The sequence below is a fragment of the Temnothorax curvispinosus genome, unplaced genomic scaffold, assembly GCF_003070985.1.
Source record: "Temnothorax curvispinosus isolate PA1 unplaced genomic scaffold, ASM307098v1 QBEX01006828.1, whole genome shotgun sequence".
NCBI classification, from domain to species: Eukaryota; Metazoa; Arthropoda; class Insecta; order Hymenoptera; family Formicidae; genus Temnothorax; species Temnothorax curvispinosus.
In genome coordinates this window covers 14320-38229 of record NW_020216608.1, presented here as the reverse complement: position 1 = coordinate 38229, position 23910 = coordinate 14320, and the positions used below count along the sequence as shown (strand labels likewise).

Here is a 23910-nt window from a genome sequence, read left to right as displayed (position 1 = left end):
TCGCAATATATATTCCATGACATTTTACTTAACAGATATCACGCCTAACGGCACGCTTCGTCGGCGCAGGAGTAGAATACCCTGCGAGGATGACGACGGAAATCTGATGGACTTCTTACGAACGTCCGGACAGGATAATACACGGGAGAGAAAATCATGGGGAAGCTTAGGTATTTTATAATGCTTGATAAATTTTACAGATATTGTTCAAATTAAATTATATTTGAAAAATATCGAAGATCGATCGTGGGCGCGGAGAGCTCGAGGGCAATCGCGAAGAGGCGATCTGCTGAACGCCGATTTTTCGGGGGATCGGGAACGACCGAGCTCACCGTCTCCTCTCGCGGAGAGTAAACCGTTCCTGCAAGAGGAGGAAGCGAAGCCAACCGGGTAAGTCGGAAATTTGTATTATCTTGACCGTCCCCGAATCGTCACTCTTACATCTAAAGACTTGAAACAAAAAGGAATGCACATACGGAAGGATAAAGAAAAACAAATAAAAGGACTATACGAAAAGTAGACCTATAAAATAGGAATCTCATCGCAGCTCGACGAAATTTGGCAGGAACATTCATATCATGCCGGAGAAAGAATTTTTGTTGACACTCATCTAGAACGGAAGCAGTGAGACGCATAAGAAGAATCGCGAGAAAGACGATAGGTGTGGGTGTGAACAGCACCAGCGTGAAAAGGTAAAAAAAATCAATGATTCTGAAGCAGATATGAATGTTTCTGCTAAATTTCGACCTGCGATGAATATCCCATTTAGATCTACTTTATGTGTATAATCTTTTAATAGAAAAAAATTCTTAGTAAAGTTTAATTTATCTTTTGGAAAATCAGGAAAGCCTGGCGACAGAAGATCGAGGCGTGGCTGTCGGAGAATGAGAAGGAAGATCGTGCGGGTGAACAGCTCCAGAAAAGAGCGAAGCAACTGCACCAAGCGAACCGACGGTCCTTCGAAGACTCGGGTGAGCAAGCTCACTTTCCGCGAATGTCGAGATAACTGTTTTAGCGTCAAGCCTTCTAATATGAGACGTGGTCCAATTACAGAAAGCGAAGGCAAGAGCTGCCCGATGAATACCTTGGCGGAAGACCAAACCATGCTTGAAGGAGCAGGGTTCTCCGAAGTTTACGACTGGCGACCGTCCGTCGAGAAAACGGACGTGATGCGCACGATGGAGGCCATTGAAGGTGCGTACAAATTATATATTTATTATAAATTTATTATAACGTCATCATTGGTAAACATTATAAAATATATTAATTGCAAATGAGCTGCGAGGTATTAGATCCGCGATTGACACAATTGACGATTTAAGCGAATATCGTTTGTTCCAGAAGCTCAACCATTATCGTCCCAGGACAAGTCTCCTTGGCGAAAATCGAGCTTAAACGTACCAAATAGTATGGAAGAAGCTGATCCGCGTTATTCCCGTAGATTTAGATCGAAACACAACACCGAGAACGCTCTCATGCCGAGCACACTGCAGGTAAGTGTAAATAGAACCAGCTTATCAAGCTTAATTTAATGATGCGTAAATGCAATAATTTATAAGCAGGAGAATGGTAGTATAACTTTTTTGAGTAAAGTCAGAAGATAGAAAAGTTAGTCCAAACGTTTTCAGACAATAAAGTTTCAAATAACTAAATTACGTCACGATGCATTCACAGGCGATCAGAGAGGAGGACAGGAAGAAAAACAAGATCAGTGACACGATAAATTTAGATGCCCCCCAGGACGAGTTGACGATCTATCTCCGGCAGCCGTATACCAAAACGCAAACACCTGTAACCCGGCGATTCTCCAAGCTCGGCAGAAAGACTTCCACGGACGAGGAAAGAGTCAGCGATAAGATCGAGATCGATTCGGACAACATCGAGACACCACCGGCAACCAGGCGGTTGTTCAGCCCGCCGAAGGAGGTAAAACCCGTGGAGAAGGAACCCTGCAAAAGGGAACGTTGCAGCAGCTCCCTCCAGAGTCGAGAAACAAAGACTGCGATATTGAAACCGATTAATCCCAGCGCGGATCTTGGTACTGGTGAGTACAAATCGGAACATAGAATATATAAACGGAATGTCCGTTCTCCAATTATTACGCTCTCAGTAAGCAAAATGATATAGCTAGCAGTATGTCGGCAGATTGGTAACAGATTTAATCAGACATGTCAGCAGACTAACATCAATTGCGTCCGCATTCAGCTTATGTTTTGCAAGCAAAGTCTGCTAACATAATCAGACAGTAAATTGGCAGTAGAAACCGCGCAGGCAGAACCTACTGACAGGCAGTATGAGTAGATTGGCAGCAGGAACGGCGCAGAGCCTGGGAGATTTTTGTAGGATTTGCTCGATTTCCATTGATTATGTTAGCAGACTCTTGTTACACTGCTATTGGTGTTCTTCTGATATTATGTGATATATCAGAACCGGCATCAGATCAGTCTTTCTACCGACAAAATTTGTAGCAGATACTCGGCAAGATCTGCTTTCGACAGACTTGGCTGTCTGGACTCTTATTCAGTCAAAATCCCTTATAGAAATTTAATACTGTAAGTGATTATTTGGCTAGTAATTAATTACTTATTTTGAGTATTAAAATTATTAAAAACAGTACTTTTAATACTCAAAATAAGTAATTAATCACTAGCCAAATAATCACTTACAGTATTCTGTAAGGGATTGACACATAAAAATTATTAATATATATATAATTTGCAATTTTAAAAGTTCCTTGGAATATTAATTTCCAATAAAATAATATTATATATCTTGGTTCCCAGGTAACTTCGATAGATACTCAGCGACGCGACGAACACGTAGGTACAAGAAAAGCCAAGATCCCACGGGGGACAAGGACAAGTCGGACATGTCGAGCCTCGAATTGGTTTACGACGAGAAGTCGACGGTGCAGCGGCCGAATACCCTCGTCCTCGCTGACGAGGAGATCCACCACGAGGACACGGACTCCATGCTGCGTGTCTGGCAGGATAAGCTGAAGCGGCGCGACACTGCCTCGTCATCGTTATCGTGCGACATTGACGCCGCGCTAGCGGAGATCGCGCGCTCCGGCGAAGACCTTCAACGTCTATCGCGTTCGGCGTCGACGACGACAGCGTCAACGATAATGGGCCACAGAAGCTCGCGGCTTCCGGTCAGCCAACCGCCACCGGTGGTGGCGGTGACCAACACCGTGTTGAGCCCGGTGATGCAGGAGTCGCGACCGCGGGAGCCGATTACGATGCTCGCCGAGCGGGCGGTGACGAGTCGCGAGCGTCATCGAAGCATGATCGATCCAAGTCAGGTGAAAGAAGCGGTCCGTTTGACTAGTAACCCACCCAGTCAGGTGAACCAGGATCAGGAGATCGTCAATGGCTTCCCGCGAAACGGAAGTTCGCCGCACGATCGGAAGAACGAGCAGGACGACACGCCCAAGACCGTGGAAGAAGAGAAGCGCATGGATCTGAAGCCCATCGGGGGCACGAGGGAACTCGAGAAGAGCTCCGATATTCGAATCGCAGACGATTCGCGCGATCGGTCGACGACTCGGCAAACCCCCTTGTTCCGTAGTCGATTCATTCCCGATATAAGTGTGACATCGTCGCCGCCTTCGTCCGGCAAGAGCAGAGATCAGGAATTGAACGACGAGGGCTTCGAAGAGACGCAGAGCCTCGTGTCGGAGACTTTGAGCCAGGAGACGTCCTCAGGCAATTACGAGACGGACACGCATGACTCGACGCGATGCTCGCCGGCGGAACTGGGCGGTTACGGCGGCGAGCAACGTCGGCGTAACACCATCACGGACGACCTGAATGGTCGGAGATCATCCGTCGACAAGTTACTGAAGCCGGCTTCCGATAAAACGTTCGACAAAAAGACGAGCGCGAGGAGCGCGTCGGAGAAGTCCAGTTTTCTGCCAAAGCGCACCGCGAGCGCGAAGCGCGAGTCTTCTGCGTTGAGGAAAACCGAGTCCCTGAAAAGAACCTCGAACGTTATCCCGTTGAGCGATGCGGGAATGTCGAGAGGCGAGGTGCAACGTTCCGGTTCCAGAAGCAGCTTACGCAGCTCGCGGAGCTCGCTGAACAGCGCGACGTCCGTGAACACGGTGCGAAATCTGGCCGCCAATCACGCGCATTTACGCAGCTACACCTCGGCCATCCGCGCGCTGACCAACGACTTGAGGAAGAGCAGTCCGTCGAACAGCCCGGTGCCGCCAAAGAACGCGGTTGACAAGAGGCGGCCGAGTCCTCGTCAGATTGGCGTCAGCAGGATACCCGCCAGTAGGAGCAGCAGCAGCGGCAGCAGCGTTGGACCGGCAGTGAGGAACGTTCGAAAAGCACCCGAGGTTAATATAATTTAATCGAAAACATCTGCTCTTCCTTGTAAAGCAAGCCCTTGTTGTTATTCGATATCTTCAATGTAATTTTTATCGTTGATCGGTAGGTGGTGCCTGGCATGCCAAAGGTTACGAGGGGCCGGCCAATCGCCTCGCGTAGCAGCAGCAGCGGAAGCAGCGTCGGTCATCAATCAATCTTAGGAAGTCGACCGCTTTCCGGCGATAAAACGTCCGCGACGAAAAGCAGATTAATGCAGTCGCGAGTCGGCTTGAAGAGTCACAGCTTTATGAGGCCCACGGCCGCCAGCGTCAACAAGGGTTCCACACCAAACTTGCCCAAGAGCATCAAAGTTATGGTCAAGTGATAACTCATCGATAAGGAATTGTATTCGAGAATTTTAGACCGAGAAAGATTTATCTACATATACATTTAACAATCGCGTTAGAATTAACAAAAACCGCTAGCGTTACGTAAGATCAGCCGAATCCGGAGTCTGATAATTGATAAGCTGTAAGGACAACAATTTCGACGATGTTATCACGTAAGGTAGAACTGCAAGATTAGATAATGAAAATTGTTATTCTCGCTGACTACGCCGTCTCTCACAATTGTCAAACCAAAATAAGTAAAGGCTATTATCGTCTAATTATACGCCACTATCACACCAAACAACGTGAGTGCTCGGATAAGAGGGAAATAATCAAATCTCTCTCTAGCTTTATCGCGCGCGCGACGCCCACACGTTACATGACCAAGGAAACTTTAAGGGGAACGCCCCGATCTTTTATATCCGGCGCCAAATTGAGGGAGTTTTCCTTTCAGTAGCCTAGAAGAACGTATTTGTGTATAAGGTATAATGTAACATACTCGACTAATGTGCATGTACGATATATTATATAATTCTTACCGTTAACAAAGATAAATATATATTGTAGAATATATGTCCGATAAATAAATTAACATATTACATGACAATGCAATTCGAAATTTCAATACAGAAAAAAACCGCGCGACATTATTAAATAAACTTACAATTAGCTATACATACTTTACGAAGAAAAGAACGCAAATAAAGTTTGCTGAATAATTGCAAACACGAGTAATCCGCATATTGCACTATCTTTCATATATATATTCATGTATACTTTATGCACTGTATTCAACAAGAAATATCTACATATTTTATGTACAAAAATGTAAATTAACAATCATTTTTATCAACGATCCATTTTCAAATTGCATCAAAAAACCGCGTTCCCGACAGAAATGTTTAATGAGATCACTCGGAGAGTGTGATTCGGCACCGGCGCTTCCTAAAAAGCGTAATAATTCGAAAAAACTGACCTTTTTTCGATTGTCAACGGGTTACGTTGCGTATAAATCTTTCATACGGTACGTAAATATAACATTCAGCTATAATAACGGCTAGTCAAGCCGGTGCGCGCGATCGACAGACACAGAATCAGGATCGTCTTACTTTCACCATAAACGGAATCCGCACAGCTTAGAAATAAATAACTATAAATTATATAATTAAGCCTGCTGCTCTCTACGTTTGTTGATAAAGTATAATTACCGTGAATGCGATGTAATTTTACCGTGATTTTGACGCGGGCCAATTCAGCCACCCCGATTGTTGATCTCGATAGCCATATAGAATGACACAATTTGACAAACAAAATTCAAATTTGTTAATAAATTATCAAATAAATCGACATTACACCGGGTATAACTTTCTATATAACAGAAAATCTATATAGCACGAGATCAACATTCTTCGACTATATATATATTAATTATTTTATTAACTATTATCGCTAGTTATCATCAATAAAATTAAATAGGGCGGCTGAGGAACTCGCAAACACATTTGCAATTGCATCGCCGCCGCGTCTCTCCTTTTGGTATCTTCATTTAATTTATCAGAAATGTAAAGTAACACGGGCTTTGTGACTTTTTGTTTTGTTTGGTTTTACAGCAAAGTGAAAAAAAGTAGAGAAAAGGGTTGAGAATAATGAAAAGCGACACGGGGCATTGCAAGCAACGTGCGTCAATGTCCTAAAAGGTAAGAAGATCCCAATTGCTTACGCTTCTACAATTTTAGATATAAATATCGTAACATTAAGCAAGAGTAACCGATGAATACCCTCAATGGACGAACGGAGTTCCTTTCAACGAATTAAAAGAAAATATTACAAATAATACATACAAAAATATAAAATAATAGCGCTCGGAAATCAATCGATGAAAAAAATAGAGACGCGCAAACCCGTCCAGGTTCGCGCGAGAACAGTGAAACTCGTACTCCACTCGACGACAATTGAACGATCATTCGTTCACTCGATTAACATTCATCGCTCGATAAACAGTCGCCGATGAAATCGCAAATAAAAAATTGTTCAGGTCATCTCGGCCCTCGACCCGCGATCTCGAAATCCGAGCGACACGGGACTTTGCGGAGCTAGGATAAATTCGAACTGCAAACCGAGTTCTTCCTCGACGACGATCTCAAATTCCCGAACGATCTAGATGAATCCCGAATCAATAGCAAAGACAATTTAGACAATTCCTGACAATTTACTCCGATTTTCTTTCTCCTTTTCTTTTATATTTCGATTTTCACATACCTTTGCCAGAATAAGCTGCAGTGCGAGTTCTACGAAACGTTTTCCCGGGCATATTCTTCTACCCGCTCCGAAAGGGGCCACCAACAGCGGCGAATGGGGTGCCATAGGTTTCAGCCATCTTTCTGGCAGGCACTTTGATGCGTCTTTGAAATTATCGTCACTCAATCCAGCTATCCATGTATGCAATAACACCACTGTCTACAGAAAGTTACAAGAGAGGGCAAATTATGAATAATAGTATATTGTACAACTAGTGGAAAAAGTGGTCGATTCTGAATGAGTGTGAAGTTGACCATCACACTTATTTGGGCTCGACCACTCTTCCCACGAGTTGTTCATACTATTTTTCTTAACAAGAGCGTAAAACAGGCCGCTTTTCGCGCTTGTTTTACAATTTCATTTCTCCACTAGTTGAGAAATGGCTCCATTTTTCAACTAGTGGAGAAATGGATCGTATCGCAATGGATCATTTCGCAATGATGACGTAAGCGTTGAAACAATTTCACACTCATTCAGAATCGACCACTTTTTCCACTAGTTGTACAATATACTATTCCCGATGATTGAGTGTAGAGGTATTATTAAAACTCACTCCGGGATCAAGGCGATATCCTCCCAGCTCCATAGGCTCGTCTAATATACGGGCTATGCAAGGTGTCGTAGGTACGATTCTAAAATATAATATATATAAAATACATTTTATATTCATACTTATATACATAAAAAAATATTAAAAAGTATATATAAAATTATATTTGCACATAACTTAATTGTTATTAAAAGATATATCATATAGCTGAAAAGGAAGCTCTTGACGCATATGATAACGTATTATAAAATTCAAAGATTAAAAACCTGAAGGATTCGTTGATGCATGCGCGTAAGTACTTCGCCTTTCGCAAATCGTCCACCGTGAGATCGCAACCGGGAGGCGCCAGGGACTGCGCCTCGTTGTAAAGAGTTTCTTGTACTTCAGGGTTACGGCCAATCAAGTTGAAAAGGAACACCAGCGTGTTGCCTAGCTGCAAACGTCCAACGACTGTCTTTAACCCTGTAGTAGTAATTGCATGGGTTGACAGTCCGAACGATATAATAGCAAAAACAGACGGCTAAGAAACATCTAAAAGACGCCGACGTCTCGAAGAGCGTCCCGATGATTCAAGCTCGTCTCGCGAAAAGAAACTGTCATACGCTTTTTTTTAAAACAAATTATTTATCTAGTATATATAATAAGTTATACGTTTTGTAGTCAAGTTTCTGAACTAATAAATATTATAATGTAAAATGTGTGTAAAATTGATTAAATGGTCATTTTAACATTAAAGGGTGACTTTAAAGTTTACGAATTTTTGTTATATCGCTGAAACGTAATCTAATAGTCTCTAAATAATCGCAATCTGAATAATCGCCAACTATAATAAGTACAACGTGATTCTCTCACTGTGTGTATTCCCGCTGCTATAAAGTCCACTATAGCAGCTTTCTTATCTCTCATATCGAGATCTTTCTGTCGCAAAATGGAGAGGAACACCGCCTCGACGGACTCGTCTCTTGCGTCGTCCTGCTTCTCCAACATGGTCGCCTCTACGAGATCCGAGATAATGCTAAGCAAGGAGAAAAGAACAATAAGATAACGGCTACCGATTGTTGATTTTACCAATCTTCTAGACTCCGCGCGTATCAAATTATCAAACGTGATACAGTTTGCAAATAAAAGGAATAATCTTCATTAATTTATCTCGACTCACGAAAGATAAAACGTAATTCGATATTGTAAAGCTTGAATCAATCTTCTTTCTGACTTATCAAAAATTTGAAGCAATTTTATATAGAAATGAATTCAGCGGCTTGGCAATAAAAATTCGGTGCTAATTCGACTGCGCGACGAGACCAATCGACCGTACAGCGTAACTTCAATCAAAAGTTAATAGAAAGCGAGGACACTGACTGCAAGTACGCGTGACGTACTTGTATATAGCGTCCTCGCTCTCTATTAGCTGCTTGTACGCGGATGTCGGTAGCAGCTTCCAAAGCGGCAGGCCGTAAAAGGCGTCGCGCGAGGCCGTGAAGTGAATCCTGACCGCTTCCGCTAATCTCGTTGTGAGCGTGCTGCTGGAATCCGGCTTTAGGAAGCCTAGGTGACGTCCCAGGATCAGCGTGCACGTACCTAAGAAACGAAGGGAACGAGAACAGCGAATTATTCATATGACGGATCGAAAGGTGCAGCTCTGAAACCCGAACGAGAGCCACACTTCTCTCTATCTCCGTCGAACAAAAGAATAGAAACTAAAAACAAGATATTTTTCGTAGATATCCGCGGCCGGGCGTTGCCGTAGTTTTTTTTTATTTCGGGATTATTTGAGAGAGACGGATACACGAGCTAGGAAATCGCTGGCAATTTCTACAAACGCGTGAAACCGCGTCGGCGACTTACTCTCGAGTCCCATTCTGTAAGCGAGTTCCTCGAAGCCTCTCACGGTGAAACGGCTCGCTCTACGTTCACGGATTAAGTCGATGAATCCGTCGGTGACGATATTGAGCGCCGGGAAGAAGCCAAATACAGTACCGGCACCGGTCAGCTCCGGCGTTAAGGCGGCCCGTAGCTTCTGCCATGTCACGCCTTGTCTGTCGGAGTTAGTCACTGATTACTCGGTCGTTCTCACGTTCCTAAGAATCCTACGTGATCCCGACAATCAATCGACTATTATATTTTTTTATTTTATAAGTAAAATACGATTTAATTCGTCCATTTCGTTCTCCGTCAAAAGTGTACTTTCTACTATTATATTATTCATGTTTATACGATAGCAAAATAATCGATTAAAAATCGGTCCAAGTAAGATGTAGCAGCTTTTTAATTTTTCTAATTGTTTTCTTTCTTCGGATTCGAAAGTGTTAAGAAAATATGACGATTGATCACGTAACAACCGTCAGTACACTGAGAGAAAAAAAATTGTCGCAGTTATCACAATTTCACTATAATTTTCAGTTATTTTCAGTGCAACTATATATTTTTATAGTTATTTTAGCAATCCAAAATATAGTTGACTCAATACTATATTATTGCAGTTGTCTTACTACTATATTTATTACTATATTTACTACTTTATTACTGCAATGTATTTATTATTACTACTATAAATAACTATAAAAATGACCATAATTGAAAGATCTATGCATATGAGGTTATTTTTACTAATATTATAGCAATAATAACTATAAAAATAAGAACCCCAACCATAATTATCTTACTATGTAATTATAGTCGTAAATACCAAACACTTTTCTCTTAATGTAAGAGCATAGCGAGTAAATTTGTTAAAACCCATGCAACACGTGTCGATTAATAATAGTATCACACGAGTGTCCACGTCCACCGGATTCTCCGGTAAACACGGTTCAGGGTACGAGGTATGAGCCGAAATTACATGACGCGGCCTTAAACTTGACCTCGATACCGCCGCGGCGTGGCGGCACGTAATCGGCGAGCGCTGGCGAGCGCAGCCGACTACGCGGGCAGGCTACTCACTCATTGACCAGACCAAGGTTGGTGTAACGATCACGCCGGGAGCGCCGGTAGTGGGATATGACCTCCTGCGGAGGACGAAGCGGGTATCTCGAGCCACGCTTGAGGACAGCCTCGATGTCGCGACGGGAGAACACGGAGATCACGAGGAAGTTCCACAGTGCCTCCTCCTTGCACAGCGGCCCGTATCGCCGATTCAGATCTACTCTTGAATCACGGATAACGAGCCATGTTAAAATACCATATACCGATATCCGGGCGTGTGCCGTAACGGGGCGGATCTCGGAACGTGTTGCGCGCGTCTCTCCTTCGATCGCGCTTGAACGGTGCCGATAAAGGCAGAACACCCTCGGTTCAATGCACTCTTTATTTCCCATGAAGATCACCAACGCGAGAAAACCGCTTCGACAAACGAGACGCGCATTTGAATAAGGCTGTTACTTTTGACTTCAAAGATTCAAATGCTTTCGAAGTTAACCTTTGAAGTTTAAGGTGTCTTCATCTTTGAAGTTAACTTCGAACTTTGAAGCTTTGAAACTTCGAAAAATATATTTGCGACATGAGAAATTTTATTCAGATTTTGTCATATAATTTTATAAATGTGCAGTATGTGTACCTATGCAGTACTATTGCAGTACTATTACTATTATATTAAATTAATAATTATATAATTTTGATTCTTCGAAGCTTTGAATCTTCGAAGTTGACAAAAGTGACAGCTTCAATTTGAAGACGCAACAAAATAAATTTTTGAAGCTTCGAAACTTCGATCTTCGAAGGTTTTAAATTGTCGAAGTTTCGAATCTTTGAAGGTACGAAGTTCCAATATCGAAGCAAATTATCAGCCCTGGATTTTGAACGAAAAGACGCTCGAATAAATTTCAGGGCGAAATACATCTCGTCGATCCGAAAGTTATGATCATCATTGCATCGGCAACTGTTTATCGTTGCCCGCGACGTACTCTACCGGCAGGAATGCCTGGACATAATACATATACATATACATGTACATATATGTCATATACATATCAAAATGTCCAGGCATTCCTGCCGGTCAGGACTTACGTTCATAAGTAATTCATTCAATGAATTTGAGATATCTATAAAGTTCTACGAATAATTTCTCCTCTCACAGATCTTTCACTGGCATGACATAAGCAACTTTTAACGTGATGATATAAGCAACTTTCTGCCAGAGGCTCTCCGTTTTCCTCCGTCTCTTGCAATTACAGCAACTCACCGCGATAAGATTGGAGTATCTTTGACCCTGACCCTCTAAAAAGACACGTCCGCCTTCCCCCCCTCGCCCTCGATTTAATCGCGCGGGCTTTTTACGGACCCGCGTGTAATCGGAAGCCCCCGGTTAATCGAAATGGTTAATCTATTATGCGAGTCGAATGGATGTATTAGTAATATAACGAACCGTAATATACACCCGCGTTACTCCCTTTCTTCTGCTTCTCTTCCTTCCCCTTCTCTATTCCTGTCCTCTTTCGGTCGCGCAACCTTGAGATATCATTAGCAGCAAAGAAAAGGATCTAACGCGGCGTGTTTAACGCGGCTACTATCGACAAGAGCAAAAGTCAAACTCCTTACCTTTATACGCCTCGTGGATCTTATTCAAGCGGTAGTAGCCGAAGCGGGAGTATATCCATCTGGTGCCCAAAATCGGCAGGGCGAACGGACCCGGCACGTCGCGTGCTGTTTTGAACTTTCTGCCATTGTCGCCTGCATCTGCATCTGCAAAGAGATCGTCGACTTTTAGCGGAACGGAAATTCGCGGAAGAAATTAGGAATGCCTGACGAGTAACCGAGAGAGAGAGAGAGAGAGAGAGAGAGAGAGCTTCATATCGCTCGGAGCTTTATCTTTCAGATAATTTAAATCACCTTATTTACTAATGTAAGAAACTTTTTCGATTGCTCGGATTTCTACGCGGTAACGTGATACGGTCGTGATATTGCTACCGCCATACATTACATGTTATCGATTAAGAAACTTAACTCTTAACTTGAACCCAGCGCCTCGACAAATACAACACTTGATAACGATAAAAATGATAGAGGAGGCGAAAGAAAGTCACGGGCAGGGCCATTGACTGATATCGGCGGATATCAAGGCTTGAGAGATCTCGGGGATCACTCCTCGCACTTACCGGCGTTCGTGTTGTAGTTCCTGGTCCAGAACCACCAAGGTGGTCGGTAGCCGGTAGCCAGCACCAAGATCGCGAGCAGCGCCGCGGCGATGGTCTCGAACCACGCTCCGGACAGCAGCATCCTCCAGTCGAATCCCTGCACCAAGGTGGATTAAAGAGAGACGGGAAGGACTTCTCTGTCTCTCTCTATCTCTCTCCCGACGCAATCGCGGGATCGATTCGTCTTCGCGGTAGCGGGTAGCGCGGGAGCGATTATCTCGTTACGACGCGTGAAACGCTTGTCTCTCCTTCGCGGGCACGTCGGTCGAAATATGTAGTAAGTACTACGACTGGCGCCCCGTATCTCTCGGAGCGAGTTTTGAGTCATTATTTGGACGCCTCGTCTCGCGCGCCGACTGATGCGGCGAGAAGCTTCAGATGCGTCAAGGTTTCTTCAGTTGCGCACAGGGAGAGAGAGAGGGAGAGAGACGTGGGATTAATTTTAACTCTTAAAATACTAAAAAACAAAGCTACTTTAAGCTACTTTTTATCGTAGCGGCTTCTCAAACACGTCTTGCAATTCTCTGCGTATACCTTCTCGCGGTTCGTAGCCCTACTTATAACGGCAAAGAGAATGTGGTATCTGATGATGGGATAAAACAGCGCCTCTTGCCTTTACAATCACGGACACATTACAAAGGCGTGAGGGCCTCGTGCACATCCGACGCTCAACTCAGCTGTAATTGGCGTGGACGCATTTTTCGCGATCGCCGTGCCGTGCCGTGCCGTGCCGCGCCGGTTGCACGCGCGACTCCGATAAGGCTGCACCGTTCGCGCTTTGATTTTTAACACTGAAGAAACGCGCGCGATGCCGCGCCGGTGCGAAGGGAACAATAAGCATCGCGCATTTTTCTTGGTTCTCACCGAGAAAGGGAGGAAGGGAGAGACGAAGGAGAAAAAGAAAGAGAGAGAGAAAAAAAAGAAACAGAACCAAACCAAAACGGGGTAAAGGGTGAAAAACGTGCGGATAGCAGCGACCGTTTACGTATCTTTTTGCGACTGACTGAGTGCCCCAGTGTTATTTGCGGACCGCGCGATTCCTCTATTTGCAATTCGCCGATAACGCGCTTCCAGCGTTGCCCCGATGATCCACGGCCTCCCTCCCTTTCTCTCTCTCTCTCTCTTCTTTTCTTTTTTTTCCCTCCTTCTCGTTCGCTCGTTCTGAGTCATTGACGTATCGGAGCTGTTACACGGATCGGGAAGAAAATAGTGTAAACGATAACCGTGTAACTGTGCGAGTACTGCAGTGCCGTACTGAACCGAGGACCGAGGGTGAAGGATCTATTGTGAACGGTCTACGTAAGTCATTGTTAAGTACATACGCTCGACACACTGATTTAATATTAACGCATCGACGAAGTCAATAGCATTATAACGCGAGCACAATATCAGCATTATTCTGTAACGGTGAGCGGAAAGAGAGAAGATCACCCCGCGAATTTATCGCGACCAACTCGAGGCCAAACTTTGAACTTGAATTTCTCCCCCAGATCCGCGACTCTTCACGCCAAGTGTACAACTACGGCGGAATCTATTGAAATAAATTCACTTGTATTCCCCTCTCTTTTATCGCGTGTGTACCTCTCACCGTATCTTTCGCGTTCCCCTTTATACGCTCGCGGCTAAATAAAGAGCGCGATTAAGATAATTGTGTGCTGTTTTCGGAAAAATTACAATAAATCGCTTCGTCGCTCGTCTCACCGAGGATGATCTCGGGGATAAAAACATGCGATTTTTATCGGGGAAGAAAATATCCGGGGAAATGAGTGGGGAACGCGGCAAACGGCGCCGCATTCCACGGCGTTTTCTTGTAGCGGTTTCCGTGTATACTGGACGCGTCCCGTGCCTCCTGACCGGCTACATTGTTCCTTCCTCATTAATGACTTTAATTAAACGCACCGCTACGTGAGTACCGTCTCATCGTCGGCCCCCTCCCCCTCCTCGCCGGCGATGGGAGTCTTTCAAGGATGGTATCCACCGAGGAACGCAGAACATGGTGCACACGCGATCGTCGCGTTCCGACGAAGCCGCATTCTTCCCCAATAACATGATTCCGATCTTTGTTTACCTTTTACCTCACATTTACTTTACTCTATTACATTTTATATAGACGAACGTCTCGGAAAATCGATGAGAAAGAGCACGGCTAGCCGTGTTAAATGTCAATTCGACGCTCTCGATTCGTTAGTTTACACACTATTAGACTTGCAGAATAAATAATCGGATGTCTTAATAAAAAGCACACTGAGCACGTTGAAGGTGTTGCGAAATGAATTCTTATTTAGCGATAAGAATTATTTCTTTGTCCTCTCAAACTTATTGTAATAAGAGATAGTAAACAGCTAGAAACAATTATTATAATTAGTACAAATTTAATTTTACGTGGAATTCTTCTTTTAATTTATCTATTTTTCTTTCTAATTTACCTATTTTATTCGTACAGTATTCGAACCTACGCTTTACGAATAGACTATAATTCTTAGCTCGCTTGACTAGCGTCAATGATCAAGCTTTGGATCAAAGCTCTAATAAAGATCTAATAAAGAGTGGAGTAAAATATATCTTGCGTATCTCGCGGAGCCAGTCTCACGCTAAAAGAAAGAAGACAAAAGTGCTCGCTATCAAAAGCTTATTTCGTTCTGTTTCTCTGTCTAAATCTCTCTTACGCGATCTCTATTTTTCCGTCGTGACAACACGCATGGATTTTATCTAGAAAAAATGAGATAAGAGGGAAACCCAAACGTTGACACAACGAGGGAGGCTTCGATCGTCATCGTGCGCATGAGATGTAAATAATGGCTTTTAAACAAATTGAGAAAGAGTTATTTTTGATTATAAGCTCTTTTACGTGTATGTCTCAGGAATTTTGTGTAATTCGTTTTTTTCTTTGCAAAATTTTTAAAGATCCCACAAAAAACCGGAGTATTGTAAAATAAATAAAAATTACACAATTTCACTGGTGATTTTGCAAAATCTTAGGTTCTGTCAGTAAAATTGTGAGTTTAAATTTTTATTAATTTATAAATATATTATAAATAATATTTATATTTATCATTTTTATTCATTCCACAATATCCTGGTTTTTTGTAGGTTTCCAAGGAATTTTGTAAAAGAAAGAATTACACGAAATTTCTGCGATATACATATATGCAATGTAATGTTATTTAATTAAGAGTCACTCGTGTTCAACGTCATGTGTGTACCCTATGCATCAAGCGCATTAAACGCCCTCGTATTTACATGGGACTGGATAAAGTGTTTTCGTCCTGCTATACTGATTGGGCAAATTTCGCTCTCTCCGCCACACGCACGCACGCAATGCACGCACTGCGCGTCGTCGCGCAGCCACACCGCGGCAATCGTATAAATGATAACGAACGCCGGTAATTGTGTGCGAAGACTTTGGAATGGCAGCGTGTCGCCACCGACCAGTAAATAAAGGATTATTGCCGGGGAGCAATTGAGAAAGCGCGAGTGAGTGAAAGAAGAAGTACGGGGGAGAACGAGAAAAATAATCGGCCGGACTGCGCCCGATTACCCGTGACGAGACGCGCGGTCGCGTAGCTGGATCGTTATCTTTCTTTCCTTTCTTCTCTCCTTCCTTTTTCCTCCCTTTTCTGCCTTTCTCCGCACTCGCAAACCCGAGATATATAGCGTGCAGTTTGTAATTTCACCATGAAAACGCCCTGTGGCCCTAGAGGAGAATATCTCAGTGCCAGTTATTTCGTGAAAGATAACTGTAACGTAATAATTTCCCCCTTGATTCCCCAGAACGAACGAGTCGGATCGTCAACGACGAATCGCGATGGACCAATTCGTGATCGAAGTGATCGAACCGCGCGCGCGTGGAGAATCAATTCATTAATCAGCTTCCTTCGCGGGGAGAGCTAAGAGCTAAGAGAGCTAAATAACCGTACGGCGATCTCGTTGTTTTATCGTTTAGCTGTAGCTCCGCTTCTGTTCTAACGCTACGCCTGTCAATTAAATGAACGAGAGATGAATAATGACGTGTGCGCGCCGCGCGCCTCGTTAATGATACAGTTACGGGCTATTATTCACTTTTGTGAGAGCGCCACTCAATCATAAATTTTATTGCTGTAAGTTACTCGGCATTTTTTCCCCACGTGTGGACGGAATTGTATATCTCGAGCAGGCCACCGGCGGCGGCGCGCGCGCGCGCACAAGACGGGTTAATTATATTCTCGTCTCGCTGTAACGCGCTGCACTTACGTAGCACGTATCATTTCGATTTTATCTATATTTTAATCCCGATTTTCCGCTTCTAACGGTTAACGTCCATTTTTGCTAATTGCAGATTAACTTTAATCTCGGCTCAACTTACTTCCTATCCTTTTCTAATTTTTAGAACTAGAAAAAGACGAAAAGTAAGTTAAGCCGAGATTGACCCTTAAAGGCTACAGTTCAAATCTCCACCATTTCAGACTCTCCAGAAATTGATGTTTTTGAACAATTTAATACGAATTATTGGCAATTTTTCTAATTCTGTTATATTCTTCAGTCTTTTCTATCCCTATATATTTTATATATAATTCTTTGGTTAATTAGACCCAGCTTTACATGTGATCAAACATCCATATATGGACCATATGTAGCCTTTAATTTAAAGATAAGGTTAATCTACATTGGTGGAAATGGACATATAAGAGGTTTAAGAGGTACGATCGATTATCTTCGAAAATACCGTCTTGCCATGGGAAAGGTTGCGTGTGGAAAATTTTATGACTTACATTCTTCCTACGTTTTATTGTCGCCCATCGGACGCGGATATCGGCGTAACGAACGATTCGAGGAAATGTTTACCGAAAGTGGAAATGATGAGAATCTTCTTGCCCCCCCTCCCCGTTCGCGGAAGAAATGCCAGAAGAAATGTAAATTCCAGACGCTCGCGGCGTAAGTAATAGTAACGAGGAATATTATCTCCATTATTTGTCGGACATACAATTATTTGCTTTCGTTCGATAACCCACTGATAAGTGCCTTCCATATACTTTATTCCGTTCGCACCGCGATTCCGGTATAGAGTAATAACACTAATAACGGACCCGAGCGCGAAATTAATCCACTCGGGGTCTCGAAATTAGAGTCAAGTCGAAGTCGCGTCATTCGCTCAGATTTTTTTATCGATGCAAATGTTACTATTATTTTAGGGTCTTTGTAATTCTCACTACTATAATAATTCTCGCTAATCGTTTCTAGCGTTAATCAAGCATATTCTGCTCGCTCTCAGACCTACGATTCTCGTTTTTTTCTAACAAAAGAAAGAAAGAGAGAGAGAGCTCTACTGTCCTTCCTCTTTCGCGAGAGATGATCACAGAGCATTGAAAAAATACGTACAACGCAGGAGCGCTGTCGATCCCGCGATTATGCGAATCGCATCTCGCCGTTTCCGTATAACGTTCCCGATTATGCGGCTTACACAGTGCTTGGGAAATTGCGGTTCCCGTTCCTCGCGATTACGACAAGCATTCACGGTACGGTTCACGGTTCACCCCCCTCGGGTGGCTGTAATCGCCATAATCGCCGCGTGCGAACATCAAGCAAATTATCGCCGCGTATCAGCGGCACTTAACATTTCGCAAATAAAATGATTGACCGCCGTCTCGATCTTGCTGCCGACTGTCTGTCGCAATTAAACGAAGGGCCTCTCCGGAAAAGAAGCGTCTCTCGAGCGCGCCGATATGTATACAGAGTGTGCCGAGAGAGATAATCGGCCTCCCGAGCGGCAAGTAAAGCGAGTGAGGTCTACAAACAAAAACCCCATTTTCGATCAGACTGGATCTTGATAGCCTAATAATATGTACAACTCTTCGTCTTAATAAACCACATGCCGTTTCTTACCATCATGAAACGCAGTCTCAACTTAAACTAGCCAGTACAATCGAAATTAAATTGATAATCAATTTAATCACGCTAATCAATTTAATTACTAATCTTTAGAATATCAGAGCTATATGACATGGAAAATACGAGATGTACACAAAAAGAAAAAAGTGTCAAATCAACACTGATATACTCGTACATACGCAATAATATACAGGGTGGTAGTTAAGTACTCTAAAAGATTTTAAGGAGTAATTCCTGACACAAATTCAAGACGAAAACTTTATATGATCATAGGTCCGAAACGGCTTAGTTAAAATACAGGGTGTCAAAGTTGAAGGAAAAATTTCATTATTTCCATGAATTTATTTTGATGAAACTTTGTGTATGTTTGAAGGACATGACATGACATGACTGATCTTTTGGGGCCATACATTATTTTTTATTCAATCAGTAGCGAACTCAAGGATAAGCGGGTACTCTTTTTACGAAAAAAAAACTGGTACGCCATTGAGTGGTTTTCGAAATTTTTGGAAATAATGAAATTTTTCCTTCAACTTTGACACTCTGTATTTTTGAAACTAAGTCGTTTCGGATCTATGAAGTTTTCGTCTTGAATTTGCGTGAGAAATCACCCCTTAAGATCTTTTAGAGTACTTAACTACTACCCTGTATAATCCTCTTATAAAAATTTCAACTTTTTATTTCAACCTTTTTTTCTTGGTTGAACTATATAAAACTTTGTTTAACTATATAAATGATTATTATTAATATGACTATTAACCATATAAATAACCATAACTTCGTTAACCATATAAATAACCATAACTTCGTTTAACTATAGGGGTATTCAAATAAGTTAGAGTTTAACGGTTTGACAGGTTATGTCGGGTTAAAGTCGGGTAAAAAGTTAATTTTTACACTTTTAACCCAAGGATTAATGTGATAGGTTAATGAGTCACTTATGTATTTTGCATAACCTTAAAGAGTAGCGCGCCCAAAGTTAATTAATTAACTTTTTACTGGACTTTAACCCGACATAACCTGTCAAACCGTTAGACTTTAACTTATTTGAATACCCCTTATATAAATTACTTCAAGCAAGTTTTCTTCGTTTAACACGACATAATCTCATTTCAAGATTATAGATTGTCCCGTATATACGAGCATATAAGTGTTGATTTGACACTTCTCTTTTTCCTGAGTATAGAAGTCTACGAAGATTTCTTCCAAGATTTCAATCGACATTTCTCTCGGAGGCCACGCGAAGGTAGACTCCGCGCCGCGCACAGGCACGAAGATTGAAGGCAGGAAAAGCCCGCGATAGATAGGTATACGACGGCGCGCAGGTTGGGTGAGAGCGTGCAACGTGCGTTGTTAGATATCGCGCGCCGAGATACGCTCGCGTGAGAGAGGATACGTATTACCGCGATAACAGGAAAAGATTGTCAGGCGGACAGCGTGTGATTGTTATCCCCGGTTTATAAACAGGGAGCCATATCTAACACCTCGCTTTACAATAACAAAGCTTTTGTTATTCAGACATGTACCTATATTGTATGCCCGCCAAACCGTAGCCGGGGCGCGCAGAAAAAGCTTATACACATCTTTTACCCCGCGTCCTCTGTCACTTTCTCGCCGATTGGCGACCTTACTTTTTACGACACCTCCTGCGTCTCGATCGCGAGAGGCTTCGGGAGAATTATATTTCAATATATTCGGCAATATTGTCTTATAATGTACTTTATCAAATTGATTGCACATCCGGAGAGCTCTATCTTTGTTTTTGTATTAATACATTTGATCGTGAGAAGAGAGCGATGCGTTCCCCAAAATCAGTGCTTTATCGCGAATTGAATAACTCTCGGTCAAGATAATATTATCGTCGATTTCAATAACAGATTATTTCGTAAGCAACGTTTTCGCGATATCTTTCGCGAATTTCTTTTTCGATTAAAGATCGAGGACCGAAAATCGCCGTAATTTCGACAAGCTCGATTCCGAATTTCGACGTCGCATGTATAATACGAAAAGAATGTATCTTACCTCACGTCAGCTGTCAACTGTCACCGTCACTGTCGCGTTCCCGTTGTTAGATAAACGTAGGGCGTTGTTTACCGCGCCGTCCGCACCGTTCTCGGAACGCAAACTCGTCGAAATTACGGCGGCTTCTGGAGAGTACCCGTATCTTTCTCTTTCTCCGATTCCTGCACAGGAGCCTCGACTTGACCGAAACACGCGAGGAGATTCCGCGCGCACTTCCGCGATCTTTCGGGATCTCCGGAACCACGGAAATCGAAATTCGCACAATCTCGTCGATTGTCACCGTGATTGCCGTAAATTACCATGGCGCGTAGGAACTCCGGCGCGACGAAAATTCGCCCTCGCGCACTCGCCTGGGCCCTCAGGTACCGCGCGCCGCCGCGCCGTCCGCAGTAACGCGATCAGCAAATCGCACGCATGTCCACGCACCGTCGTCGCTCCCCTCACGCATGTGCGTGCGTGCGTGCGTACGTGCACGTGCGTGTGTGCGCGTGTGTATGTCGCGGCGCCGCGCACCAGTCTCTCCCCCGGACGCGGCAAGACTTATCAGCGCCGAATTCTTCTCACTCTCTGTGTCTGGTCCGGTCTGGTCTGGTCTGGTCTACTTGCGCCCGCGCCGATCCTACGCGCGCGCAATCATACGTGCGCGCGCGCGCGTTATTGCTTCTCTCACGCTCACGGTTAACGCGCCGCGGCGGACCCGGAAATCCGCGGTACGCCTCGCGTGCTCGTGCCACAGGTGGTAGTAGCGGCCGATGCTCGTTCCTCGATGAATACTTGGATATGCATAAAAACGGATAGCTGCGAGCGCGCGGGCGCATACCCGGTCGTCTTATAGGGTGTCTCGTAAAAAGCGGGATCGCTCCGCGGCCAGGAATGCGTTCTTCCTCGCCGATCGATCGATCGATCGATCGATCGATCGATCCACTTGCGGTCTTCTCCTTCTTTCGAAGTTCTCTATCGGAGAGCTAATTGTCGACTGTCGCGTTTCTTTTAATATTTTCAACGTTCCTATGTTTTGATTTAATTTTTCTATTCTGGTCGAAAAAACCTGCAGGCTTCTTTTATGCATATCTTATGCATATTTTATGTATAAATTGACTAAAATTATTATTCCATTTTGATATAATTGATTTGTCTACACTATTATTCGATCCAAGTGCAGTTGAGTACTCTATATTATGTATAAAGAAATTTGAATTATAATTTTATATAGAGATTGTATTTTAAAATAAACTACATAACAAAAAATTTATTAAAATAAAATAAAGTATTTAATATTAGTTAAAAGAGCTATTGAAATTATAATTGTGGCCATTTAAAAATTATCATCAGAAATAGTTTCGCACTTTCTATAATGATAAATTTAGCTTTAACGATTTTAAAATGCGAACTTCACGTAGAGCAAGAGCTATATATTAAATGTCCACACTTAGCATTTAAATGTAGGACTATAAATACGACATATTATTCTAATGCTGTTCCCGCATTTGCGCTAGAAAATCATTGAACCGATAAACATAAACATGTGCATTAGTCACATACATGCAAAGTTTCTAGAATTAAACGCCTTGCTCGGCAAGTGTTAAATAGCTGATACAATGTTATTGATATACTGTATGTTATTGATATCTAATTCTGTAATAACCACCTCGCAATGCGAGTTATCGAGCCTTTTTAAATCGAACTTCCTCAGACATATAGACTTAAAAAAGTGAATAAAAATATAATACTGCGTGTCGAAAGAGAGAGAGAGAGAGAGAGAGAGAGAGAGAGAGAGAGAGAAAAAGAGAATGTAAAACGAATTCTCGCATGAGTAATCTTAACAAAGTATGTGGTTTTCATTTCAATATTTAGAATTGAAGTTTATAGAATAATTCTTCAAAAAATTACATCTGTTTCCAAGATCTGTCTTGGTAGGAGAATAAGGTGTTAAAAGATAGTAAAAAGGTATATTAGAAATAACTTACGGGTCTCAAGCGCATTATCATAGCCACCGTTGTCAAGGTCGATTCTGTCGGCACCGATAATAAATGTACTAGCGCGCAAATTTTTGTAGAAATTGACGAATTAGGGAAATTCGAGTGCGAGAAACCGAGGACGAGGAGTGATCGCTGATCCGTCCACTCAAACTGCTGTAACTACGATGACGACAGTGAACCGTATTGTGTACCAACTCGTTGGACAGCCACGGCGGCACTGATCCCAAAAAGTTCCTCGGGAACCCTCGTGTTTTCCAAAAACTCCGAAAGCGTGACAGGGGTTGGAGGAGGAAGAGGTCTGGCGGTGATGGAGGTGGAGGAGGTAGAAACAGAGGTGGAAGAAGAGCGAGTGAAGGATGAAGAGGAGAAGGAGGATAGAGGGAGGCCGAAGAAGAAGGAAGCGGGAAGAGAGAGAGAGAGGGCCGCCACGGACGGAGAGGGTTCCTCGGTGGGACGCACGTGGGAGGGAGAGGGAAACAAGCCCGCGACCCGGACGTACAAGTGAGATGAGTAGCGCGAGCACGGGACGAAGGAGGAAGGGCACACGGAGGCCCGGAGGAGGAAGAGATGCCGCGAGAAAAGAGAGACGAGAGAGGAGGAAAGAGGGAGATGCAGGGTGTCCGGCGAATGGAACTTCAATCGCAGTTAATTGCCGCATTGTTCAGCGAATCGATCGGATTTATGAATGGTTGGTGGCACGGCGAAAAGGCGGACCAGCGACGATCCGCGAGTTTCCCGAGAAAAGGGGTAAGACGGGGTGACGAAAGCCCCCGTCCCCCCGCTTTGCCCGCTCTTCTCTCGTCCTTCTCTCTCGCGGAGGAGTCGTGGGACGCCGGGGCCGGGGCCCGCCGGTCCATCTCCGTCTCGCGACGTCTCGGGAGACAGATTCTCTTATCTTCTTGTCCTCTCTGTTTACATGCCCCGTTCCGTGCCCTGCCCGTCGGTCCCGCGACCGCGCGCCACGACATGGTTGGCTGTCGCCAATGGCGGGGCCCCATGGGATCCAGTGGGAACCCGTGTGCGCGCAGTGGGGGTCCCGGATGACGGACGGCCCGGAACGGAGCGCAGATGGCGTTGGAACGTTCCCCGTCGAGGAGGATACGAGAGTCGCTCCTGATCCGGGCAGACACTGATCCTCGATATCCCGGCTGCCGCTACGGGATATGCCGCAACTATCTTCACCTTTGCCGTTTCTTGTCCTCTCATCTTTTTTTTCGGACAAAAATAGACATCGGGTCACCGCATGCATGTACATCCGCTTTCGGGTGTGTCATTTAAATCTTCCACCGTTAAACTTCCGTTATTTCTTCTGCTGTCCTTCATCCTTGAAGTCTGCTATCTATATCTTTTCGTACCGTATTC

General features: G+C 43.7%; 2 protein-coding genes across 9 annotated transcripts in view; one reads left to right on the top strand and one right to left on the bottom strand.

The window, feature by feature from the left end:
- LOC112456425 overlaps positions 1–6712 on the top strand; it is a 35341-nt gene extending 28629 nt beyond the window's left edge. For 2 of the 4 annotated variants that reach the window (XM_025018949.1, XM_025018946.1), the window contains exons 19-26: positions 36–170; positions 240–390; positions 844–971; positions 1054–1194; positions 1342–1493; positions 1675–2044; positions 2784–4345; positions 4444–4701. In XM_025018949.1, coding sequence (XP_024874717.1) covers positions 36–170; positions 240–390; positions 844–971; positions 1054–1194; positions 1342–1493; positions 1675–2044; positions 2784–4345; positions 4444–4701 — 2897 coding nt within the window. Of the gene's footprint in view, positions 1–35; positions 171–239; positions 391–843; positions 972–1053; positions 1195–1341; positions 1494–1674; positions 2045–2783; positions 4346–4443 lie in introns of all 4 variants that reach the window. The other 2 variants (XM_025018948.1, XM_025018947.1) reach the window with 2 other exon arrangements.
- Positions 6713–6714: 2 nt separating this feature from the next.
- Positions 6715–22566, bottom strand: LOC112456426 (ecdysone 20-monooxygenase). Of its 5 annotated transcripts, none has more exons than XM_025018950.1 (11): positions 22537–22566; positions 12644–12779; positions 12087–12230; positions 10494–10692; positions 9399–9589; positions 8933–9131; positions 8406–8568; positions 7820–7986; positions 7557–7635; positions 6965–7162; positions 6715–6862 (listed from the first exon to the last, which is right to left on the bottom strand). In XM_025018950.1, the coding sequence occupies exons 1-11, from the start codon at positions 22555–22557 to the stop codon at positions 6737–6739; spliced, it is 1623 nt and encodes a 540-aa protein (XP_024874718.1). In that variant the 5' UTR covers positions 22558–22566; the 3' UTR covers positions 6715–6736. The 5 variants fall into 5 exon arrangements, with proteins under 5 accessions (XP_024874718.1, XP_024874722.1, XP_024874719.1 ...); XM_025018954.1 differs by lacking the exon at positions 22537–22566 and adding an exon at positions 21134–21216; XM_025018951.1 differs by lacking the exon at positions 22537–22566 and adding an exon at positions 20869–21127.
- Between the last annotated feature and the right edge of the window lie 1344 nt (positions 22567–23910).

What these genes read in the sequence shown, in the direction of transcription:
- LOC112456426 (XM_025018950.1), bottom strand. Translation starts at nt 22,557, where the DNA reads ATGATAATGCGCTTGAGACCC. An exon ending in TGCATCAACGAATCCTTCAG is followed by an intron (nt 7,636 to 7,819) that starts GTTTTTAATCTT and finishes ATTATATTTTAG; the next exon opens with AATCGTACCTACGACACCTT. An exon ending in GATATCGCCTTGATCCCGGA is followed by an intron (nt 7,163 to 7,556) that starts GTGAGTTTTAAT and finishes AACTTTCTGTAG; the next exon opens with ACAGTGGTGTTATTGCATAC.